Source organism: Primulina huaijiensis, chromosome 8, assembly GCF_012295235.1.
Source record: "Primulina huaijiensis isolate GDHJ02 chromosome 8, ASM1229523v2, whole genome shotgun sequence".
Classification (NCBI taxonomy): Eukaryota; Viridiplantae; Streptophyta; class Magnoliopsida; order Lamiales; family Gesneriaceae; genus Primulina; species Primulina huaijiensis.
In genome coordinates, this window is record NC_133313.1 from 22,612,728 (window position 1) to 22,638,769 (window position 26,042).

Below are 26,042 nucleotides of genomic sequence, written 5' to 3' on the forward strand. Positions count from 1 at the left end.
TCAGAGTCTTCAATTATCTTTGCATGCTATAACCACAGTGGATATTCAAACAACATAAACAAGGTAAATTTCTTGTTGTCGGTCATAAGATTGTCACCAAATATCCTTTGCTTACACGATTATATAATGACGTTGAGTTGTGAGACAACAAATTCTTCCAGAAGACAAATGATGTGTGATCGCCTCAATATAGGAGCGTCTAATTAATCGAGCCGTGTAAATATCAACATATTAAAGCGTCGGTTCAACTAATCCTTTTCACCCTCCATCCAATCGTTTAATATTGTTAGATTTTAAATTCCATAGGACAAGAGTTCATTATGAGCCACCCACCAAAATCTTTATCTACCTGCATTATTGTGTTTTTTACGCATGTTTTGGCCCCCAAAATTTCCCTGGTGCACTCATTTCCTTGTATGTGAGCATTCGGACAGAACCGAGTGCGGAACATAGGCAACCTAAATGAATAGGCAGAACCTCGATCATTGTACTAAGGAAGTCAACCCTCCAAAGAGTCGTTGCAGTCGAGCTCTACACATGCAATCAGGAGCAGGATATGTATATATGGACTGCTTTTTCTTTCTCAACCGGATCTGCCCTTGTCTGTTCTTGTGGCCATCTGCCACCGCTTGTTGGAATTCTGACCATTCCATACTCTGATTGAGGAAGAGTTTCCCAAGTAACACCATATTAGGCCGTACAGTCTTTAAATTCTTGTATGCTCGATGGCCTAACTGGGAATTCACAAAAACCAAATTTCAATTTTCAGAAATACAAGTTGCAGACTGCATGTATACATTCCACAGACAACAGCAGGTCCAACAGTTTGATTTCATGATTTGTACTACTTGTTAACTAATTTTGTAAGAAACAATCCAATATCCAATAATAATATCTTATAAATGATTGAGTTTGCAAAATTTACCAGTGCATTGTGCATATTTCCCGGAGAAGCAGAAATGAATATGTCACTCTGCATGCTCACGTGATAATCAACAGCAGCTGATAAAGAAGCTCTTCCGTCAATTAGAGCACGCTCATCAGCTGACAGAAGGCTTTTCTTATCCTCCATTAGCGGGAAAAAATTTCGAAGAACTGAGATCCTAGCCTCTCCCCCATATACCTAAGCCCGGTACAAAGAATATTCAGACCATCATCAGTAAAGACTTGCTGACAAGTGAAGGCACAGATTCAAATTTCCAGAACTTGCATCTAAAACTACTTGACATGACAATCTTCAATCAAATAACCGTGGTTTTCAAGATACATAAAAGATTAAAGTCAACCTTGTGTGAGGCAAGATATAGGCGGGTATGGTTGTCGAATCCTAAAGCAGCCAACAAGAGTCCAATTTCTTCAGGAGTCAATGGACAACGTCCTCGATTTCTTAATTCGTCGTCTTTTAACTGAGAATTGAGAACCCTTCCCTGCCAAATCACTTGACGGTATTTTGCGAGAGCGTGTTTTTCAGCTTCTCCCCCACCAAAATCACAAGCTGAATGTGCAGCCATATCCTGGATAAGACAGAATCCAAAGTTTCAGCCTAGCAACTCTAATTGGTGAACCAGGCAATCAACAGAACTCCGCTTATGAATATAATTTATTGGCCTAAAACTCACCCAGATTGTCAAGGAAAAACACATACTTCTAAACCTAGTTTTTTTGCACAAAATAATCAGTCAGGAATACACGAAGTGTTTAAATTTGAAAGGTGCTAGCCAAACCCAAGGCTCCTCAATCTTATGGAAAACTATAAGCGGTAAAAGCAGATTGAAGGTCATACTTTATCAAAGCGGAGATGCAATACAATATACTTTCCAACTTCCATGCCATTCATACCCTCCAGCCTGCTCATGTGCTCTCCCTTTCTCTTTGCACTCGGAGGGTTTCGCAGACGATTAATGAGAGCCTCTGCCAATGCCGTGATATGGGGAACAAAAACTAATGCTTCAAAATTAACTTTACAACGGAGGCGCTGGATGTCTGGATGCAAATCGTCAAAGGCCAATCGATGAGAAAAAGGGGCAATAGCAGCTATCCCAAAACTGAAATAGCAGCAGAGGAATCAACCAGATAAACAACAAAAATACTGTGCAAGTAATGTTGAACCAAGTTAGTTTAGTAACACAATAACATGTTTATAGTCACTTCAAAAGTTATGTTATTTATCAATGTTACATGCAAAAGGCACGTCACAAAGCTATGTTTAGTTTTTTTTTTTTTTTATGCAATCGTACACCAGTATATGACACCACATTCATTTTCATTGTCACAGCTTCCTAGTTGCAAAAACCATCGAAGAAGCCTATTTGCCAGGTCATTTTGGATATAACCTAATTTTATGTCTCCATGGTTTGCTTATAGACAAAATTAAGCATGCATAGAGTTCATCAACTATCATCACTTGGCATTCACTTCGGATAAACTGTAATTTTAAATGATTCCTGCACAGAAAATGATATGTAGGCATCTGCATTTCATATACAAATCTATTTTGGCTGGCCCTGGTTCATTTTTCTAAATAACTCAAATTTAGAAACGTAAAAAGGCCTATCACATAATTTCTGAACAAGTATTGGAGTAACCAACATACAGAAGGGACTATATATACGGGTCAAAAACAGTTGGAAAACTCGAGTACCCCATATGGGCGTGCGCTCTATGAAGCAATGGATAAAAAACCAGTAGAATATTGTGGGTATGCAATCATAGTTCCTGATCTTTGGGGTATGCGACTTTTGTAGCGGAATCAATGGAGTGGACTATTGTGAGTAGACTTGGGGTATGAGACTTGAGTAATTAAATCGATTGGGAATGTTTGCATGGTCATACCTCTCTATTACCGGGAGAACATTCTCTATATACCATGACAGAGATGCATGAACTGGTGCATTTTTTATTCTAGTAGCTCGAATGCCAGTTGCATAATATTCCCGGTTACTCCAAGCGTATTCAGCTGGTAGTTCTTTAATTATATAAACTTCATCCTTCAGTGCATTGATGAAGTGATCAACATCAAATATATCTGTGAAAGAACTGAGAGACAACTTCATTTTAGAGGTGACTTATTTTGTTTGGAAACAAAAGATAAGCTCAGCAAAGGATACCTAGAGTCTCTCCACACAGGATTCACTTCAAGGTGTGGGATCAACAGCGTAACATTTAATATTTTAGCAACCGCAACAGCATCACAGATCTTTGAAGACAAAAATAATAATAAGAAGATGAAATTAAACTACTGCTTAGATAGTAACGTCTTTAGATTTAACATAACGTCGATAAATATAAGCAACAGTATTTATTCCTCGTGCTTTACTAAAAAAGACAAGAATTAAGTAAGAAGTTGCATACCCCCATTCTCTGTTGATTCAGTCCTCCATCAAGAAACACCTGAATATAGCCACTGGATTTCTTCGGCAGATCTAAAGTATGGCGGCAGAATCCCAAAACACGAAAGTCAGATATCTAAACCATCAGCGTGAAATTTTAAACTCGTGTTGAAATTTTCAAAGTGGAAAACTGGAATTACAGAATTAGAAGCGCTTCGATAACAAGTTAAGAATTTTTTTTTAAAAAAAATAACTCAAACGGAAACCTTTGATCCAAATATGGATCGGATCACGTTCCACGTAATAGTTTAACGAAGCACGTACTGTGAGACTTGGAGAAGTCCTGACATGGCTTCAATCCTTGATCAGGCAAAGCAGACCACACCCTCGATCTATAATCGTCAGACTGTTCCGAAACAGAACCACAAACCATGGCATGAGATCAACAATTTCCACTCAAAAGTAATCACAAAACACATGAAGAGGAAAGCAAAGCGCACAATCACACGTTGCAAAGCACCATTGAGTAAATTCAAGTGCATGGGCTTCGGAGCATTCCATTCCTGGAAAAAAAATACAGATGAAAATTTCAGTTGAAAAAGAATGCAAATGAAACTAGTGAGAAATCGAAGAGTTGCATACGGAGAGGAGTGAAGGAAAGGCGCGGGACAAGGGCGAGAAGAGGGAAGGGAAAAGGTTGGGAAGGAGAAGGACAAATAGGGGGGAAAATGCCAAAATCCTGTTCTTCATCTTCGTGTCGTCGGCAAAAAGCCCAATCTTGGAGGAAAAATACTTCCCGGTTCCAAGTATATAGGTTTTCTTCTTCTTCTTTTTTCGTTTCTTTAAGGTTTCCATTTTTGAAGTATTTTTTCCTTTTTATTATTATTAATTAACATACAATATCTTTAATAAATTAAATAGTCAGCTAACAAATTTCTTTTATGCAACTTTGTGCGAAAATCGAAATTAACAGATCCCTTGTTCTGATTTCTACCGACATTGTAACTTATCAAGCCTGCCTTTGTAGCAATAAATTATGCGATTCCCTTGGATATGTTTCGTTATGGTTAAAAAATACATTAAATTTGTTCTGGTTTAACCAAGTTTTGGTTCATATAATTCGTAAAAAAGCACTAAGATCTTAAATGAATACAATCTTAAAAAGAAAATGTGAACAATGCAAAAACACAACCACGGAAATATCAACATGATCAGATCAATTTTCTTGAACCCATGGTGCATAACAAAAAAATACAACCAAGAATCCTTGTCAATGTTTGATATCTGCCCTAAACCGTTAAATAATTATCCCATCGCGATAAAACAAAATGTATGCTATATCAAGTTTATACATATAGTAAATCAAGAAATTACACGTATTATCCATTTTCACATCAAGTGCACCCACTACTATCACAAAACATTCGAGTCATGCTTGAAAGGCCAAGATACATTGTAAACCACGAGTCCCATCACAAGAACAGCACTTCCCAAGACGAAGAAAGGGCTCAAGTTCACGCCTTCTGGTAGGTACGGCAATGGGCAGGAAAGTATATAGATTGAGATTGGCACTACAAGACCAAAGCGAACTTGTTACAAGGGAAGCGAGCGATGTAATTTAATTAATTTATAAGCATCGAGTGATGAGAGTACCTGATGACATCACAGCGAGGGACGAAGCAATAGCGGACGAAAATTTTAAAAGATTGAGCACAGAAATGTTAAAAGCTATATTGGTTACTACGTATAAGAGAGGTAGCAGTGGAGCTCCATCACAGCCTGGCATAATTTCGAAGAGGATCAAGTAATGAAAAAGATGATCTTTAAGCTTTAGTTATATAATGAACAGAATAATATACTTATTTCAAGCAAAAGAATTTCATGAATGCATCTGATAAAATATAAACAATCAGAGGTTCAGATGAGAGCTAACGAAGTGTCCATCATTGCGACTTTGGTTATACCTCCGATACCTAGATAATAATGTTAGATGGAAAAATATATTTTAGAAAGGGAAAATGAATTCCAGCTCACAGAAAGAATTAATGGATTACTTATGCATGCATGTACTAAAATAAAGCAATAAGAACTTTGGAAACTAACACATATTACTTATACGTGCATGTGTATTCATTCTTGATATTCGACTTTTTTTAATTTTCCAAAAATAATTATTATTAAATAATACTATAATACAATATATGATATCTAAGTAAAACATCAACATATTTAACTCGTAATCATCATCAACACAAACATCAATTTTAATCGAAAAAAGATAAAATCTTATAAGTGAAACATAGTAAAAATTATATTCTTAAAACCAATTCCCAGAATACACTCTTATCCTATAAGTTCGTCTAATAAAACATATCCTGAAAATTCATGCCACAAGTATTTTTCCCAAGAATATAAAAACTAAACAAAATATATACTACTTCAACCTTCTTTATGATTATGTTTTATTTTAATGTAAAAATCCTGTAAATAAATATCTTTAAAAAATAAAATCATCCCCCCACCCACATGCTCTGCCTCTGCTAACATTAGTTTGTTTGATTGGCCAACAGAAAGACCGCCCATAACTTTCAGAAAATCACAAAAATGACGAGCACAGTGATTTTCTGAGCCGGTGTATCACGTAAAGGCCAATGGGGTACCCTCTCTAGACAAACTCCTTTCCTGAAGGATATTAGAACTGGAAGAGCAACATGAGAATTCCACATGTTGAGGTCTAATGAAAGATATTACCTGTTGTATTGGCTCCAATATTGAGGAAGCAAGCCGCACCACTTTTCAAGTATGAGGGTAGTTCAGATAATGGTATACCCTTCAAGTTTGACAAAAAAGGCAGAAAGAGAAGCACAAAAAGCCCCTGCAAGCAAAAGGAAACAGAGAATATTGCTATTCAAAAGATTAAATATGGAAGCACCAAGAGATCTAAAGACATATTGTCACGAGTTCATATTTTTGTTATATTTATGAATTGAGGGTGCACCCAGCTTACAAGGCTCCTTCCACTAAAGAAACAGATCAGGGTTATAGTCCATTTTTAAAATTGTTCACCAGATAATGACGGGCAGCCACCTCCATCACTATGCTGATAACAATAAAATGTGAAAAGAGAATTTAAAAACCAATATTCCAATTTGGAAACATAGTAGTTTCCGACACAACGAAATTGAAAAAGAAATATCCTCTCCCAGTGAGACACTTGTAATTCCTAGTTCATGTCACACTACGTGAAGAAAGATGTCGGTCCAAGTTCATGTTACTTGCCTTCGCTGGTAAACGGTGATATAACTGAAGGATTAAGTACCCTATCTCCACAGTTCATCATGCATGCAAATTCAAGAAACTCTCATGCTTTCTTGCTGCATTTCTGGTTAATTGGCCAAATCCCCCTATCAGGTACTTTCCTTTTTTTTTTTTTTATTGAATATGGGAGGGGACCCATGTCAAATGCCTTGTCCAGGCACAAACAATGTTCAATTAAAAACGAAAGAATAAGAATGATTCTCAAATCGGCATATAAGGCATTTCCAAGATTTTACATGTGCACATTGGGCATATATGCATAAAGTAGACACACCCATCAAAATTTTGATAATGATTATGAAATGATATCCTTGTGAAATGAATACAATGATACCTGAAATCCAGATCCAAAGGAGTTGACGACAAAGATGTCCAGCAGTTTTCCCTTTATTAACACAACCAAAAAGATTTAGAAAATTTAAAATTATTATAATCAAGAGAATTTACGAGATAGACAAAAAGGAAGGGAAAAGGTTCCATTACCTTGAGGTGGGTTGCTGCATTGAGGAAAACAGATTCCTACACATGTCTGCTGATATCAGAAAATGATTTATTTCAAGGAGCAAGGTCAAGCTGTCAAAAGATAATAAATTCATTACCTTGAGAATCGAAGCAACTGCTTGGAAAGCGCTTGAAGCTATCATCAATGTGGGCCACATTACTCCGACTCCAGACAGGATTTGATCTTGTTCTGATCCACTGCAATTGCGAGATTTAAATATTACAAGGACATCAGGAGAGTGCAAAGTGTGAAGAACAAAATATGCACAAGCATCCAATAACCAAGAAACATTTATCACTCTACTCTCTTTCCTGTTCCAGTTATTTCCCTCCAAATGCCAAAGTTGATTCTTTTTATCTATGAAACAAGCCCACTTCGCAAAATAAACAAGATGAGTTCAGTACAATGTCTTTATCTAGAAAATTGGAAGTCTTTTCTTGAAAAAAAACTCATGTTATTGGTATATATTTAGTTTAGTTGAATGAATAACTTTAGAAGCAAGGACCAAAGGTATGCATACACCAATAGGGACCATCAGTATGACCCAATTAGTTCATTCACATTTTAGGTGTCTATTAATTATCCAAAGACAAGAAATAAAACCTCGTAACAGCCAATATAACCCCAGCAGCAACAAGAAAGCATCCAGAAACTCGATTCAACGAGTAACTCCTCCCCAATAGTAGCATGGAGAAACCCAGCTGCCATACTAAAAAGGTCTGCAATAAAAGTTGCAAAAAAAATGAAACAACGAATTTCCACTTGAACCAGGTTATGTTTGTCTATAGTTGATACTATGTGCGCTGAGACAAGAAAACAGGTCAGTTGTCATCTAAAACTAACTTTCAAAGAGGAAAAAATTTAGACAAATTTATAATTACTGATCTGGTGATCAAGGTAAATAACAAGGATCAAATCAAGACTCGGCTTCTTTGCAGGTTTTCTAATCAAATTTCAGAAAACAGTGAATCTTATTTAAAGCAAGTCTGGAAACCTCTTAGAGATAGGAACTCGTGCTAAAAACTGTCAACTTTGAAGGATATTTAAAGGACTCTATTAGGTAAAAGAACAGGTGTTCGTGAATCAAATAATTCAGTCATGTGCAACTGAGGAACATTTTAAAGCACGTGATTCCGAACCTTGAATTGATGCTATGGAAGCCTGTATAAATCATTCAAGAAGAACTCTTATTTGACCCAAGTTCCAGGTAGCAAAAAAAAAAGTATTACATTCTCTGATTGATAGAGAAATTTAAGATGCAAGCCATGGCGGTAAATAATCCCCCACATAAGATTACATGGTCCATACCTACCCCCAGGAGACACAAACTTAGACTTTTTGCCCAATATAAATAATACTTCAGTATAGAGCTTAGACTGCAGCCCATGAAAATGATTTCCCCATTAAACTCCAGTGAGGTGCAAGTTTAGCTATGCTTTTAGCAATCATTGGTAACTTTCTACGGTGTCCAGACAACGTAGTTTAGTGTCTCCACACTTAATGCAGTAAAAGGTTCTTCTTAGGACTTGAAGAGAAACAGGTATTTGCGCAAGTTCCCCTCGTCACGTAGTCTCCCAATAATTTCATTAACTTTAATATCACCAACAATCTTTGTTGTCAAGATTACATGTCTCTCAAAGTTTACCAAATGTCACCTCAAAATTTACTGAACATGTATACACTGTATAAATTGATTAAAAACTAATTGCATCGAACTGAGAAATCAGACAACTAAAAATTAATATCCAGCACAAATCAAATTGATATTACCTGACTCAAAATGGGTATAGCTGGTCCAGGAAGATTAGCTGTTAAAGATACACGACATTCAGTACGGAGGCTGATGTCAAAGAAAACTGCTAAAAATTGTAGTGTTTTGTACCTGCAGAATACATTCCAGAAACAACTCCAAGAGCTTCTAGGAAACCAATTATCATAAAACGTGATTTGGGAAAAGCGAGCATCTCATCAGTAACGATGCCAGCTTCATACCTCATGTATAGCACAGTAAAATATATAACCACATACCTGTGGATAATACATGACCATCATCTTCTAACTTCCATAAAATAAAATATATAACCACATACCTGTGGATAATACATAACCATCATCTTCTAACTTCCATAAAATTTTCAATTACTAACTGCTAATTTCGTGATGCATTGGAGGAAAATAAATAATAGTTCGCATAAGAAAAATCAGATGATGATAATGTTCCAGTCATGAAGCAGAAATCCTAGCATGATATTCTTTTCCTTATTTGTTGTATTATATAGCTGAGCATCTCATCAGTACCGATACTAGATTGGTACCTCATGTAAAGAACAGTGACATACATAGACACGCACCTGTGTATTATAAACAACCACCATCTTTTGATTTCCATTAAATTTTCAATGACTAACTGCTATGTTCAAAAGAGGTAAGAGGTCAATCATTGTTCGCATGAATAATCAGATGTAGTAATGTCCCAATCATGATGCAGAAAATCCTAGCATGATATTTTTCTTCCGTATTTGATGCATATCTCGTGAATTTTCTGTAAAACGGTAAAGTTATAACACATCCTTACAAACCAGACAAAGTGAACTGTATCCAAAAGCCAGAAAGGAAGCAAAACTGCATACCATCAGCTTACAAAAGATCTAACATTTATATGCCTAGGAAGATCGATTCTAAAGGTCATTTCAAGTTCTTCCCAATTCATTGCCTCACTACTATGCAGCATACTTGGGGTAGGTTTTGACTTAACCTTCAGCAAGCTAGCGAATATATTGAAATTACTAGCAATCAAGAGATATAAAGTAAATGGCTGCTATTATCTTGTCTGAAGGTTTCATGCTAATTTGATCTTAATTTACTAGCTTAAGTACGAAGTTGGAACACTTTTTTTAACATTCTATATTAAAGTTGACCAGAACGCAGCTCACTCAGCAAGATATAAATTAAATACCATGCAGCGCAAGTCTGAGTCATGCTGGACTCAATCGTAGATAAATAAATCGAGATCAGGTCAGTGAGCAATAAAAACCACAAGGGAGTGCAAATTAAACTTGAAAATGTGTTGTTTTCACCAGGCGCCAATGATCATACTTCACCAGCAGGAGTAAATTTTAACCTCCTTTTTTTTTATAATTAGAAACTAAATATTCAATTCAACATTGTCAATGTATAATGTAATTAGAAATTGTTAAGAAAATGCATACCCGAAAGTAGTGAGCTGAGCTAGAAAGAAGGGGAACTCCTTCATGGGAACAAGGGCGAGCTTGTATAGGACGCGATTGGCAATAGCTAGTGCAACAGTAACCGTGGAGCAACCCACAAGGACTAGCTTCCTGTTTCCATTAGCACCTGAGGAGGGCGGGAGGCGGGGAGATGCAGAACTCGCGGAAATTGGGTGCAAACGCACAAGTGCATGACTAGTCTTTCTATGGTAAATCTTGAGGTGCTCCGGAGAGGAGACGGAGAGCTTGAAAGTAAGTGCACCGGCAGTTGAATAGGCGGCGACGGCGGTGGTCACAGAATGAGTGCGAAGACGAGCGGGATGGTGAAATTGTGATGATATAGTAGCTGAAGCGCGAAGACGATCCATTGATCGGAAAATTAAATGTAACAGTGATAAAAACAAAAAACATACAACAAAATTTTTAATTAAAGTTTTCTAAATAATCTAATTCAATAATTTTTTTATCCCAAACAAGGACTTGTAATTTGTTGGCACCTAACTCTTTCAAAATCATCACACCTACCCACTATTTTGGCACGCTATGCACATTTCCGACAAGATTTGTACCCAAAAGGGTTCTTTTATTTTTGAAGAACAGTAGTTTCATAAATCGTGAATTATATTGTTTTACTGACAATAATGCAATAGAAATAAGTTGAATGTAGATTCAAAAGAAAAAAAAAAGATATAAGTTGAATGTTTCGTAACATTTGTCTTATTTTTTTTTATAAAATAAAAAAATTAATGTATTCCTTTCAACAATCAAATAAAATCTATATTAAAAAAAGATTAAAATGGAAAAAATACAAATAAATGATATTTTCCAGCTTTGGCCAGATGATAAAGCCAACGCTCATCCATTACTTCGACCCTATCACTTGGATTCAACTAAATCTGACCAAAATGCCAACATAATATAAATTTATGTAATAGAGTATGAAATGAATTTTCTTATATCATATTTACGTAAGTAAACACCAATCGAACCATACACGTGTACGAAGTCGTAGAATGGCAGTATCATATCAGTCTCTCATACAAAAACATAGTCAAAAGCACAAATGGAATCAGCAATCTCAGAGATCAAACTCCGGTAGTTGAGGATATCAGTGAACTTGATTGTGATCTGGTTTCCTTTGGAATAAAAGCGAACCTAACAAAACTGCAATTCCCGTAATAGCAATAGTAAACAGGAGGCGTTTCGTTGAAAAATCCTGCTGCCTTCTTGGAGCACCACGACCTCTTTCAGGTGGCCTAGTGTTCCTTCAAAGACATGTGATGACAAGATAAATAGATAGTAAATTACAAAGAAATGCAAGGAATATGATCGCCGGTTACGTTGTGCGTCGAGTCAGGTGAAAGAGTAATTACTAGAAACACTAAGTCGTCCCACATACAACTCATTCTGGAAAATTTAAAGTATTTCCATGTTTAGGAAGATCAAATATATCACCAGACACAAGATACAAGTGCACGAAGAAAATGAGAATTTCCTCCAAAAATTGTCCCACACTCCCACCCTCCTTTATTTTCAATATCCACCATTTTCAGACACCTCCTTTTAATTGTAATGGAAAAGTTCCCTTTTAATCATGTTCATACGAAGATTCCATCCACCCATTCCTTTGTAACCAAACCAAAGAAAATGAGTCCGTATTTTCCCAAGTGAAACTCAAGATTCTAACAAAACCTTAAGTAGAAGGTGATGGCATAAATTAATCGGTGATTTTACTTACCCGGAAGACTCTGCAGTGTTATCAACAATGCCACTGCATCTGCTTTCATGGCCATATCTTTCACGAAGTCTGATATATTTGTGGCATACATCACATAGTTCTGTCCGGTTGCCACATACTTCCTGGATCAACCATGAAAAACACATTATATCAAGCGAGATGGGCCATTTCCAGAATCATTAAAAGTGACTACCCCATTTAAAAAAAAAAAAAACTACCTGATGCTCCAATAAATCAATTGCAGGCAGTGGAAACTCGCAGTATTCACATGTTGCAATCCTTTTTGGGCAATTTTCTCCTCTGTGAACATCTAAAATATCACGATCCATTGTTTCACTGCACAGAGAACAAGCCACCTGCCAATTTATCAAGGTCAGCATAAACAGCCGTCAACTGACAAGAACAACAAATTCCCGATTATCTTACCATTTATCAATCCACAAAAGGAGAAATAATTTGAGTACCAAAAATCAGGGAAATGACTAAATAGATGTTGCAAACGATGGTAGTGCTAGAAAGTGCAGAAGATTGCGATCTCAATCCAGCCAAAAGAAAAAAGAAAAATAAAAAACATTTTAAAAGATAGGCCAATTGCTAACATTTTTAGTAAAAGTTTCAAGTCTGCCAAAGTAAGAGAATCTTTCAAGGTCTGTTCATGCTTACGTGATCAACACAATTACGCCTATTTATCCTAATGAAATCAATGCAAAAGAAAGGAAATGTGAGCCCCGAAAACAACTGACAGATGATAAATGGGTCTAGCAGCACTTAAGTTCCACCTTAATAGGAACTCATCAACACGAAAAATCTATCAATCAACCACAGAAAAATCCTGAGAAAGACCAACACAAAACATTCTTTAGCAGTCATTCTTGCTTCCTGCACAAAATCAAGTCATATCATTTCAGTAGGTAGAATATATTTGCATACCGGATCACGAATGCTGAGAAAATGTTCCTCAAAGAAGAAGAATGAAATTATTGTCTAGGTCAAATGGTTCAGGACTTCATAGGGTGTAACTGAACATATCTACACTAGGTGGTCCTATAGTCATACAAGATGCATGCTTCAAATGAACCCATTAATTCCGTGGCTGATGGACGGGAACAGGCCGATCACTCCTATAACTCCTCAACTCCCCCACCAACCATTTAGCCCAAGGAGTTGTGTCAAGGAGTCCATGAGACTTAGTTATTTTGTATCGGGAAATACCTTATACTCTAAAGGTTAGTTTTAGCTGAGCGAAAATTAAGTTTTTGTAGAATTTCGAACTGAAAGTAACATCAAATTTAAAGTAACACGCGAATGAGATAATTTGCCAGAGTAAACATACAAATGAGATTAACGCCCTAAACTGTTATATCAATGATAGAATCAAGCTTCATGCACAAAAAAGGTAACCTTTAGATAAAGTTGATGCCAAAAGGACATGTGAGCTCTAAAAGGAATTGACAAATAATAAATAGATCTACCAAAACTTATCCAGTTAGGGACTCATCCACACCAAAATATACCATCAAATCACAGAACAACAGTAGCAATCAAGACATTCTTTAGCAGCCACAGATGGTTATTCTGCATAGTTGAGTCAACAGCTTTTTCACTAAGTCAAATAGAATTGCATACCGGTGCGTGAGTGCTGAGAAAATGTTCCTCTGATAATTTTTTTGGAATCATATCACCACATGCTTTACATTTTTCTAGATTTCTGGAGCAGTGTGCAAAATGTAAATCGATATTGGAGGAAGGGATAGCTCTGTCGCTGTAAATAACAAAAAAAAACAAATCAGAAAATACGTCCAAAGTTGAGACAGACCAAAAATTATCAAAGAATATCAGCTCAAACAATTAAAATAATGCACCAATGAGGTGAAGACATCTGTTCAACATCAAATTAGACATTTATTGACACTTCATTGTTTAAAAACATGTAACACCTGTTTTTGAAAATGAAATTGAATAGTCAAAGTACACATTGAACAATGAATTCTCATAACTCATAAGGATTATAAGTACTGACAATTAAACTTGTCTTGCTGAATTCAAAAATAATTTGGACCGATAAAATCCTTTGGCACTCCCATAGTTTAGTTAGCACAAGGATGACATGCCTAAATAGTAAATCATATGTAACATACCATTCTATCTAAAAAGTAGCAGTTTGAATTTGATCATTACCTACATGTAAAAATAAATAAACAACAAAATGAAGACAAACTTCAAGACTGGTTTTCGAAATGACTTGTGTGTGCCATTAACGTACCTCCTAATAACCACACCTTCAAATATAGAATATCATAACCAAAAATTAAAGAATGTTTTCTCACTAGATTGGTGTTGTAGAATTGTGCAATATAAGAATTGCCATACGATATCATTTTGTCAACTCAAACACACCATAAGCACAAACAACCACAGCAATCAGATTACATAAATAAAGGTAAGGGCAAAACTGGCCCAACTCCACTCATTTAATTTCTTACCTTTTCAATGGACATAGACCAAAAATGAGTATCGGCATAGATTCACATTAAAATGGTAAACGTGATAGCTAAGACGGAATAAATTACTGAAGTAACACAACACGCATAGTTAACGATAAGCATCACGCAATCTGGCAAAAAACAGCAGATAATCAGAATTTATATAATCAGATCTTACATAGGAATGGAGCCAAATTCTTATAAAATAGCTTGGCTTAGATGAACATAAATCTAATATACGGGCGAGGTGATGGAAGAAGAAAATGATTGATCACACAATTATATGCATAAACTGCACACGTTACCAACAATTACGAAAACAAAAGCGTTTACATGAAAAGAATCAGAAAGAAGAAGGAACTTACCAGTGGCTGCAGACGGTGGTGGCGTGATCATCAGAAGTTACAGCCATTATTTCCTCCAGACGACCCATCCGTGCCCTTGAAAGAAAAATCCACAAAATTTAGACGAGAAACAGTTGGGTACAGATGGAACTAATTCCCACTTTATTATGTCTAAAACTTTAAGATTCCAACCCTTGGAATTTAGGGGTTTTGGAATAAATGGATTGGAGGCTTCTAATTAGGTTTAGGTGTGTGAGGGTGAGGGTGGTATTTTATTATTATTTATATAATCGATAAATTATTACTTCTCTTTAAAGTAAAGATGTAGCTTAAAGTTCTAAAAAAATTACATCATCTTGTAACAAGGGAGGTGTATTGATTTTAAATTTTTAATGATTTTGTTGAGTTTAAAACTTTAGATGTATTCAATTTAGATTTTTTGATATTTTATATAAAAATTTAGTAGTATTCCATGTAAACTTTTGTGGAGTTTTAAAAAAGTTACGTGGTTTTCAAACTTAACTTTTAAAAATCCTAAAAAAGTATAGATGTTTTCAAAATATTGTTAGAATTTTAATAACTCAATGAAATTCTATTAAATACAATAATTGAATCATAATATGCAACTATAAAAATGTCAAAAATGTCTTTAATTCAACATAAATATCTGGACGAATCTTTAAATAAGAAATAGCTCAAACTCACGTGATCACTTTCATTTCTATTGAAAATGATATTAATACAAACACTCGTTAAATTCATTCTTTTCTCCTCTATATATATATATTTTTTTTTTGAACTTTTTTTTTTAAAAAAAGATTATTATTATTAATAGTTTAAAATAAAATTATTAATATCTTTTATTTTATTTTTCTTATTTTGGTTATAAATTCTTAAGAAATTTAAAATTATATTTATTAAAACAATTAATACAAAATTATTACCATTCAGAACAAAAAAATTATAATATTTTATTGAACAATAAATTGAAAATATAATAATAATAATTTTTAATAAGTAAAATTTAGTTTTTTATTAATTATTATATAATATGTAATTATTTTTTTAAATTTTAGTTAATCTGCATCTTACTTTTGATTATAACTCAGAATTAATATATACGTATTCATTTGAATATACATATATATAATGTGTGATTGATTGATATATTAATATATTTTTATAATTTTATGCATAAAATTTATGAGCAAACACATATAGATAATTATAATAAATTAAATATTTTAAAATTTTATAAAATTACATTAATTTCTAGGTAGAAATAATTTTCTTATTTATTTTTTGTTTGACATATTATCAAAAACAAAATTGATATATTTTTTTATACAAAATATAGGATCAGACGCTTGTCGTTGTACCAAAAATTATAGCTAGTGGTAATAGTACAACTCAAATCTTTTTTTTTATTGTGGACAATTATTACACCTCAACAAATCTCACAACCAATAATTACCCTCTTTGCAATCAATGAGAATCAAGTCCATGACTTTGATATCAATTGTAGGATCGAGCACTTGCCGCTTGCTATAGTTGGTGGTAATTTAAATTACTATAATTAAGGTAATTATTATATTAATTTATGATCAATAACAGATTACCAGAGGATATGCATGATATATTATTAATCACGTAAATTACCCAAAAAGAAATATCATAAATTAATATAAATGACTAAATATGAATTAAGATAATTAATCACGTATATCCTCTGGTAATCTGTTGTTTATTGCATGATATATTATTAAATTCTGCATCGTCGACCGTGTGAGTGTGGGGGCCGGCATAGGATATACCTTGTGTTTTTCTCTACCACAGGCTCACGTAGAATTTTGTCACATGAATGTCTCCATGGACACAAAAATTTATGGGGAAAATCAATATACAGTGTCATGCTGGGGATGTCTCGTGCATTTCTTTTCAAGAAAAAACAGCAAAAGAAATTTGCAAAATGTAAAGTATTCAAATCCGAGAAAAAGGGTTCCTAAATCCAGTGTTTTTAGATATAGCCCATATTGAGTTATTCCCGAAATTTTTAAGAGTATTGGCGAGATGGTGATGATTTCGACGACTCTTCACTCCGTAGCTTTTCATACAGGTATGCGGCACCTCGTTCATCATCGTCCACTTCCAATCAATATATATCATGATTACAACAAATCAGACGACACTCTATAATTATTGTTTATGGTCTTGTTTTGGAGCATATTCACGATTCTTCTTGCTTATGTCGCAAATGACATTGCTGCTCAATAGTAACTCACAAATCTAAGTACACAAATAGGATGGGCCTGGGTTCGTTCCTAGGTGAGGAGGACAATACGATGAACCAAAGTTTAACCACTATTATATGATTGACTACAAATCATGAATAGCCGACTTCGAAATTATCGATACTTATAATCTTTCAATCATAATATTTCAATTTTGCACGTCCTCTTCTCTTCTTCCAATTTATTTTTTTTCTCTTCTCTTCTTCCAATTTTTTTTTTTTAATGTCACTTGAGGAGATGACACTTTTTTTGCTAACCACGCCCATCAATGGGGTTGGACGCAAAAAGCAAAAAATGAACTCTTTTGTTGTGCAAAATAATGGACCAGAAACATCAACAAATATTCGAAATAATTACATAAATAATATTTGTGTCACGTCCCGGGACCGGAGTAGGTCGACACTAACATTATAATTGAAAACAACAACCTCGTACTTCAATATAAACCAAGAACAAGTTTATTACTCATAATCAATCATAAAATTGTTTTTACAATGTAAATACTTAAAACCGTAAAAATATGCGGAAGCGTTTACAACAAAAAACAATAAAATTTAAACTATCATAAACTAAATCAGCTTATTAATTGTTTAGTCTATCACCAGCCCCAAAACTAGTCATATTCATCTTCCTCTATCTGCTCTTCGGAATTATCTGGGGAGGGAGAGTAGAGGTACGTGATATGGTCGTCACTCAGCAAATGAGAATCGTTCGAGCATATACATAACAAATATACACGATTTAAAAAAATACATATCGTGAATATCACAATTCATGTCATCGACATAAACATAGGTATATCTTAGCCTAGGCACTGATATTCATCTACTTTCCGTGGTTTGCTGATATCAGTCCCTAATTTTTACTCATCTTAGGGGACGAGATCATATAACGGTTACAATCTCACAGTGTAAGGGCCATAAACATATCTCGTATTGGAATTCTCACCCATATCCAGTTGAATCCTCACAATGCCAGAATATAGAATATAATATAATCATATCAAGAAGGGGTAGAAGAATATTTGCGCTCGATTGTAACTTTTGAAAACAACAAAGTAATGCATAACTGAAAATTATACTTTTAAAAAAAGTTCACTTACCTTAGATCTTGAACGAAAACGCGAAGAACTCTGCTTCTTGGTTAGGATTTTCGGAGCCTCCTTATAATTAAACTGCGGCAGAGCTTCCGTACTCGGCAGAACTTAGAGAGCAAGAATTCGAAAATTCAGCAGCACTTGGAGAAAAACTTTTCGATAAAATATAATGATTGAATTGTGTAAATTTCAAATGACATAGGTATGGTATTTATAGGTAGTGATGTGAAAATCTTACCATAAATCGTTGATAATCCTTCTAAATTTCGAGATGCTTCTTCCAAAATTTCGAGATGATTCTTCCATAATTTCGAGAAGCTCATTCCATAAATTTCGAGATGATTCTTCCATAATTTCGAAATGCTTCTTTGTCGAGTAAAAATTGTCTTGCATGTAATATTTTTTTCCAATTTGATTGATATTTAGTTTTAATTTTTTAAATTAATACATGTCTTGTACTGGATTTCGAATTTCATGTATTTATTGGCTTGAATTTTAAAATATCACATGTTATTTAATATTTTTGGATTTATTATTTTTACAATAATATCATAACTCAAAAATAAATTCTTAAACATATATATATATATATTTAAATAAATAATTAGATGCACAAAAATACAAAAATCGTGGTTTTCACATCCCACGCTCCTTATTGGAAGTTCCGTCCTCGAAACTTGAGTTGGCTTGACCTTCGAAAAGGTAGGGATATTCTTTGCGCATTTTCTCTTCAAACTCCCAAGTAGCTTCTCGTTCCGTGTGATTGGAACAGTGCGCCTTAACGTATGGAACGTCGGAACGATACATCATCTCAGTACTTTGCTCTTGTTATCCACAATCCGAATATGGACCTCTTCATATTTCAGCTCTTTTCTCAGGTTATCTTCGATCATGAGTGGTTCCACTTCCAGGCTTGGGTCCGGGATGTATTTCCTTAGTTGGGATACATGGAATACATTGTTGATTCTAGATATATCTGGTGATAATGCTAGCCGTAAGTCAAAGTGCCTATTCTTTATAGAATTTCAAATAGTCCTACGTATCGATGATACAATTTTCTAGCTTTATTGAATCTAACGATTCCTTTCATTGGTGAGATCTTTATATAAGCTTTTTCACCCACCATAAATTCCACTGGTCTCATTTTAAGATTGTCCCAGATCTTTTGTCTATCCTATGCAGTCTTGAGTCTGTCTTAGGTGATGAACACTTTGTCCACTATCGTTTGGATCAGTTCTAGCTCAGTTATAGCTTTCTCTCCTACTTCGTCCCAATATAATAGTGATCGACATCTTTGTCCGTATAGAGCTTCATATGGAGTCATACCAATGCTGTTGTGATAACTGTTATTGTAGGAAAATTCTATCAGTGATAGATGTTCACTCAACTTACTACCGAAGTCCAGGGCACAAGCTCTCAGTGTAACTTCTAAGGTTTGAATCGTTCTTTCTGTTTGATCATCAGTTTGGGGGTGCTAAGATGTACTTAGAGTAACTTTTGTTCTCATGACTTCTTGAAAGCTTTTCCAAAAGCGTGAGACAAATGTCGGATCTCTGTTACACAAGATGCTAGCCGGAACTCCGTGTAATTGTACGATATTTTCATTTACAAGGTGGTCAGCTTGTCCAGGTTATAGTTCATGCAGACAGACATAAAATGTGTGAGTATGTATACGATTACACATATCTCATCGTGATTCTGTCTTGAATTTGGTAATCTCACCACAAAGTCCATGGAAATGTGATCTCGTTTCCATTCTGGAACTTCCAACGGTTGCAGTAATCATCTGGGTCGTTGATGCTCGGCCTTGACCTGCTGATAGACTTGGCATTTAGAGAGAAATTCTGATACATCCATATTCATTCCGTTCTAACAATAAATCTTCTTTAGGTCTCTGTAAATTTTTGTACTACTAGTGTGGATCGATAATTTTGACTTGTGTGCTTCGGTCATCACCTCCTAGAGAAGGTTATTGGTATTGGCTACGCACAGACGTTCTTTCATCCATAGGACTCTGTTGTCGTCATTATGAAGATCCCGAGACTTCCTTTCTTTGATTTGTTCTATAAGCTTTGTCAAAACTTGGTCTCGATCCTGATTTAGCTTGACAGTCTCTAGTATACATGGCTGAGCAGAGAGTGAAGCTAGGGTCAGTTTATTCGTGCTCTTCCGACATAACGCATTAGCCACTTTTTTTGCTTTACCTAGATGGTACTTTATGGTTAAGTTGTAGTCTTTCAGAAGTTCAATCCATTGCCTTTGCCTCATATTTAATTCTTCTTGGGTGAACAAATACTTGAGCCATTGGTGGTCTGTAAAGATTTCGCACTTGGCACCGTACAAGTAGTGATTCCAAAACTTTAAAACAAAGACCATTGCCGCTAGTTCGAGATCATGAGTCGGGTAGTTCTACTCATGCGACTTCAGTTGTCTTGATGCATAGGCAATGATCCTACCTTCTTGCATGAGTACGCATCCTAGACTTTCCTTTGATTCGTCACTATAGATTGTAAAACTCTTATCCTCTGTAGGTAATATCAACATTGGCGTAGATGCGATCTTTTCTTTCAACGTTTGAAAACTTTTCTCACATTATTCGCTCCATAGGAATTTGGAATTATTCCATGTGAGTTTTGTCAGTGGCACGACTATCAAAGATAAGCTTTCTACGAACTTTCAATAATAGTCTGCTAATCCAAGAAAGCTCCTAATGTCGGTTGCATTCTTAGGTTTCGGCCAATCTAGAATTACATGTGACATGACCGGGTATTTTATTCATTAGCTAGTACTAATCAACCTTATATTGAATATTTTGTATTTGTTACATTTCATATTTCATTGAAGAAATACATACTTTTGAAATATAATATTTCATTGAAAAAATACATATTTTAAAAATATACTATTAAGTAACACGTGTGTTGCACGTGATGAACAAACATTGTACGATATAATTTATAAGGAGTAAGTAGATATAAAACAATTACATTGAGTGAAATCGAGAGATCCATTCAACGCTATATCATCTCATAAATAGATTATCATGATCTCCAACTTGTGTCAGATATTTATGTGTGAAGTATAATTTTTCAAAATGAGATGTATATATAATTATTTTTATAAACTTACGAAGTATTGAACAAAACTACTTCCCTCCGGTAAACAACGATGCCATCTTGTTTTTGGAAATTGTTTAATGGTCCAACCTCCATGATGATGCCAATGATATATGTGCATAATAATATTATTTGATTGAAAAAATGTATGTAAATATCACAATAAATAAAATGAAAACTTACTTTGGTCACTAGTGTCAATTGGATCACTTGTTAAATGATCAAATTATGTGAAGCGGAAATTAAGTCGGCCTTAATTTGGCGTTTCTTGCAACTCGGTGAAAATTTTTTTTTTTTTGAATTATCAACTCAATACTTGGGTTTACATTATGATAACTTGAATTTATTTGCTTCATGATTGGATTTCATATAAGATAACTTTTGTTATAATTTAAAAGCCGCTTAAATTGTAGATTGTAGAATAACATTGACAAAAATCAAGTCATGCATCATAGTTCGCTACAATATCATATTCATATTGTTCGTAGATAATTGGTGGTCCGCAAAAAATGTTATTATTTGTTCTTAAAGAAATATAGCATTTGAAAAGTAGTCATTTCTGCATAAATGAAAGTTAACTTTCGAATAATCTTTGAGTTATACCTTGTTGAATTTGATATCCTTGTCGAATAATAAATACTACATCGTTTTGATCATGTTGAAACATATCAATCAGCGTCACATCAAGGTTTGAATTGTTAGTATGCCTTTAACATGGACGTGCAAAACTTTTCTTTGACTAGTGATATGGGTTCATGGTCTCGCATGTATGATTGAATATGATTTATAATGGTTAATAACCATTGTGACAAATGACATTAACTATTGTATTTGAAGACATTTTCGTTTATTTCATTAATATTAGCTATCTTTCTCTTCAGCTACCCCAAATATTATGATTATGTGATTTATAATTAAATATGTAATAGTTGTTCATTAATTATAGATTACAAAAAATGATGATAATTGAATAATTTTTGATTTGTTTATGAATATTTGGATATAGTCAAATATTTATAATAATCTATTTAGTATTAGGAAAATTTATACGTGGTAAATTAAAATACTTGGTGTAATCATGAAAATGAAAACCAATTTTATATGTTAAATTTAGTTGTTGTTATTTTTTTAAAATAATAATGCCATTAAATTGATTTTTTAAAGAGTCAGGTTAAATTATTTTAGAAAATAATCATATATAAAATTGTTTGAAATGTATTTTTCTTATATTTATTTGCAAAACTTATATGATGCGGTGATTAAAATATTGAAAATAATAATTAAATGCAATAAAGTAAAATTTTTTATAATATATAATATAATATATTAGTTAGAAAACAATACACAAATCAATATTAAAGTTAAAAAACCAATATACAATAATATATGGCTATAATACACAAATCAAATCACACTTTTAAATAAATTCTTCAGTGTAAAATAGTGAGGTGAGAACAATCTAATTAAAAAAGTTTGAATTTAAAGCATAAAATTTTTTTTTGGATAAAAAATATAAAGGAGTAAAATTTCATATAATTACCGGAATGGTGAAAGTATTGTAACAGCTTTTAGTTAAAAGGAGGAAAGGGTCAACTTTTACACGCCTTTTCATGGAGAGGGATCTGCCTGCTTTTTCCTTCCAACCGACTCGTGAATGGGACATAAATAAAAATATATAATTACCTAAAAATTTAAATCATTTATTTACCTATTATTAAATATAATTTACGATAACTGAAAATCACAAAATGACAGAGGACAAGTGTAGGGTACTACTATTCCCTTCCCTAACCAATGGGCAACAAAACATATATAGCTAGCTAGCCTAGTGGTTTCTACTTCAATCTGTGGGCGGGCTGCCCCAATTATTGTCTTTGTACATGAATATATGATATAGAATAGAGGAGGTCCATAGAATCCTTACGCCCCCCTCCCCAACACCACAAAAAAAAAAAAAAAAATCTCCATTTTAAGCGTACGGATTCTGTCATTCCTTTCAATAACACATAAATTATTTTTAGACAAGGAAATACAAATTCATACAACTAAAGGATATATATATATATATATATAAAATTAATTAATTAACATATGCCAAATTGAACTAATTTATAAGCATTAATTATTAAATAATTAATCGAGCGTTACGTATTGAAAATATTCCCCTGAATCGTCCGATGTCTTGTTTTTATTAGATGAAAGGTCCGCGCGTGGAAGTATGAAATTTAGTTGACCCTACCACTCCACTGCTCATCTAATTAATGATTAAACATTTAAATTAAACCAATGGAATGAACATATTACTCCTGAACTATTAAATGAAAAATTATATGAAGTGATGTGTATTTTTCATAAAAATAAACTCTACTCGATTATAAATTATTGATATTGTTTTTGAGAAAGATTTTTAAAAATGGACATGCTTTTACCGAGAAAGAAAAATATTTTTTTTGCACATTTCTCTGTATTGTTTAATAAAAAAAATGCTAATAATTGGACAGATCGAATATAATGTATATTTTAATACTACGAAAGTTAGTGCATACAAAGACTGACAGGTCTATGATGCTAACTCCCATCGTTTTCGGTTGAGACAGCATATGTGGGTCAAACTTTTTACACCCATCTTATTTAATATTTATTATTTATGCTATATATTAAAATCAATATATTTTATAAGTATAACCAATTCCACTCTATCTCTATCTCTATCTCTATCTTATATATGCATCCACATTATTATTAATTTATGTAGGGAAATAAAAATAAAAATAAATAAAATGGAGTTACCAGCCACAACACAATTAATTAGCTTCAAACCCTACCTTGTTTATAAATATATATATATATACATACATTGTATATGTGCGGTGCGGTGCGGTGTGGTTTGTGTGAAAAGAGATCTCATTGGATATATATTAATGGAGTATTACAGTAGTGAAACATGTTTCATGGAAGAGCTCTTGCTTGTTAAAGAAATGGAATATGAAGATTTCAGTTATCTTGACAACAACATTATCTCTTCTTCTTCTTCAAATGCCCATTGCAGCCTTGAAGATTACTCCAATTTCCCCATTGACATCCAAACCTTCAACTTCCCAGTATCCCAAGATTCACCCAACACAAATATTCTCAACACCAACTTGTACTACGATTTTCAAGAAGCTCTAGGCTACTCCATTAATAATTATGCTGATGAAGATTATCAATCGTCCGTGGTGGTTCCGATGACCGGGGCTCCATGTAAAGATGAGCCCGTTCCCGAGATGCCCATTTTTAACGTTGGATTTTGCCCCGAGAATGAAAGCAAAAACAAAATGAAGAAGTTGAATGCAGGGCAGCCTTCCAAGAATCTTATGGCGGAGAGACGGCGGAGGAAGAGGTTAAATGACCGGCTTTCCATGCTCCGATCGGTTGTTCCCAAGATTAGCAAGGTGACGTAGGTAATTTCTTATCATTATAAATGGAAAAATTATTGATTTAATTTAGCAGATGGACAGAACGTCTATACTCGGAGATACCATAGATTACATGAAGGAGCTTTTAGAGAGGATAAACAAATTGCGGGAAGAAATGGATGATGGGGGTTCAAAGCAATTGGGTCTGATGACAATCTTCAACGATGGCAAGCCTAACAACGAAACGTTTGCAAGAAATTCACCCAAGGTACGCATGCTGGCTAGCTGCCTTGTTTCATGAATGCACATTAATGTTAATTTCCTTGTACTACGTTTCAGATGGAAGTGGAAAGGAAAAATGGGGAGACGAGAATAAAGATTTGCTGCGGAATGAAGCCTGGGTTACTGTTATCGACCGTGAATACAGTGGAGGAATTAGGGCTGGAGATTGAACAATGCGTCATCAGCTGCTTCAGTGACTTCACAATGCAAGCTTCTTGCTCACAGGCCAGTAATATATTGGAATATATTTAATTTTTATTTATTTTTTGTTTAGTTTGCGAGAACATACATACATACATACATACATACTGAATTTTATATTGTATACACGTACGGCAGGAATTGAAGGAGAGGGATGCGGAAGACATCAAGCAAGCGCTGTTTAGAAAAGCAGCAGCCTCTACTTTTTTATACAACTAGTATATATATCGGATGCGTTTCATAAACAAATTTGATTTATGTTCGGTTCACTTTTTTGCCGGGCCCGTTTATATTCTTTCTTGGTTACAAATCGAAGCTCAAAGGTTTTTGGCACATAAACAAGAATATGATATGCTAGTAGCTAAATGATATTTAATTAATTGATATAGTTAACTTGAAGATCCGATGGATCTGTAACTTAAATTTCCATATGCACTTTCCACTGATATCCTATTTTTAATTCATTTTCCCAAAATATAACCATCAAAATTCACAATCACCAATTTCAGTCAAACATGACCAGAACTACATACTGTAACCCGATAAGCAAACATTTTCAAATATCTCATCAACCATTAACAAATTAAATCTCTCTACGCTCATGATATCTAAAATAAGAAGATATTATTAAGAAAATAAATAAAATCAAATAAATATCCATTTTTCAATATAATTTTTAGATTCAACACACACCCTTGACAGTAAGAAGTCTATGGA

The 26,042-nt window shown here is 34.0% G+C and overlaps 4 protein-coding genes across 6 annotated transcripts; 1 reads left to right on the top strand and 3 right to left on the bottom strand.

Annotated features, from left to right (window-relative positions):
* Window positions 1–243: 243 nt before the first annotated feature.
* Window positions 244–4,167, bottom strand: LOC140983563 (O-fucosyltransferase 31-like). Of its 2 annotated transcripts, none has more exons than XM_073450654.1 (10): window positions 3,972–4,167; window positions 3,830–3,892; window positions 3,654–3,735; window positions 3,352–3,422; window positions 3,108–3,196; window positions 2,833–3,036; window positions 1,784–2,045; window positions 1,287–1,514; window positions 926–1,123; window positions 244–734 (listed from the first exon to the last, which is right to left on the bottom strand). In XM_073450654.1, the coding sequence occupies exons 1-10, from the start codon at window positions 4,077–4,079 to the stop codon at window positions 483–485; spliced, it is 1,557 nt and encodes a 518-aa protein (XP_073306755.1). In that variant the 5' UTR covers window positions 4,080–4,167; the 3' UTR covers window positions 244–482. The 2 variants fall into 2 exon arrangements, with proteins under 2 accessions (XP_073306755.1, XP_073306756.1); XM_073450655.1 differs by having other exon boundaries at window positions 3,850–3,892; window positions 3,972–4,144.
* Window positions 4,168–4,531: 364 nt separating this feature from the next.
* LOC140983295 (protein CLT2, chloroplastic) lies at window positions 4,532–10,896 on the bottom strand. Its single transcript, XM_073450279.1, has 10 exons — window positions 10,359–10,896; window positions 9,032–9,177; window positions 8,920–8,957; window positions 7,753–7,868; window positions 7,247–7,346; window positions 7,131–7,166; window positions 6,982–7,032; window positions 6,081–6,204; window positions 4,983–5,108; window positions 4,532–4,900 (listed from the first exon to the last, which is right to left on the bottom strand). Exons 1-10 carry the CDS (start codon window positions 10,742–10,744, stop codon window positions 4,743–4,745), a joined length of 1,281 nt encoding a protein of 426 aa, XP_073306380.1. The 5' UTR covers window positions 10,745–10,896; the 3' UTR covers window positions 4,532–4,742.
* A 419-nt stretch (window positions 10,897–11,315) lies between these two features.
* LOC140981978 (uncharacterized) lies at window positions 11,316–15,198 on the bottom strand. Of its 2 annotated transcripts, none has more exons than XM_073448391.1 (5): window positions 14,963–15,198; window positions 13,741–13,876; window positions 12,333–12,470; window positions 12,115–12,236; window positions 11,316–11,632 (listed from the first exon to the last, which is right to left on the bottom strand). In XM_073448391.1, the coding sequence occupies exons 1-5, from the start codon at window positions 15,028–15,030 to the stop codon at window positions 11,485–11,487; spliced, it is 612 nt and encodes a 203-aa protein (XP_073304492.1). In that variant the 5' UTR covers window positions 15,031–15,198; the 3' UTR covers window positions 11,316–11,484. The 2 variants fall into 2 exon arrangements, with proteins under 2 accessions (XP_073304492.1, XP_073304491.1); XM_073448390.1 differs by having other exon boundaries at window positions 11,316–11,641; window positions 14,963–15,196.
* Window positions 15,199–24,322: 9,124 nt separating this feature from the next.
* On the top strand, window positions 24,323–25,615 carry LOC140983107 (transcription factor bHLH93-like). Its single transcript, XM_073450022.1, has 4 exons — window positions 24,323–24,878; window positions 24,937–25,110; window positions 25,182–25,349; window positions 25,464–25,615. The coding sequence occupies exons 1-4, from the start codon at window positions 24,366–24,368 to the stop codon at window positions 25,542–25,544; spliced, it is 936 nt and encodes a 311-aa protein (XP_073306123.1). The 5' UTR covers window positions 24,323–24,365; the 3' UTR covers window positions 25,545–25,615.
* The last annotated feature ends 427 nt before the right edge of the window (window positions 25,616–26,042 follow it).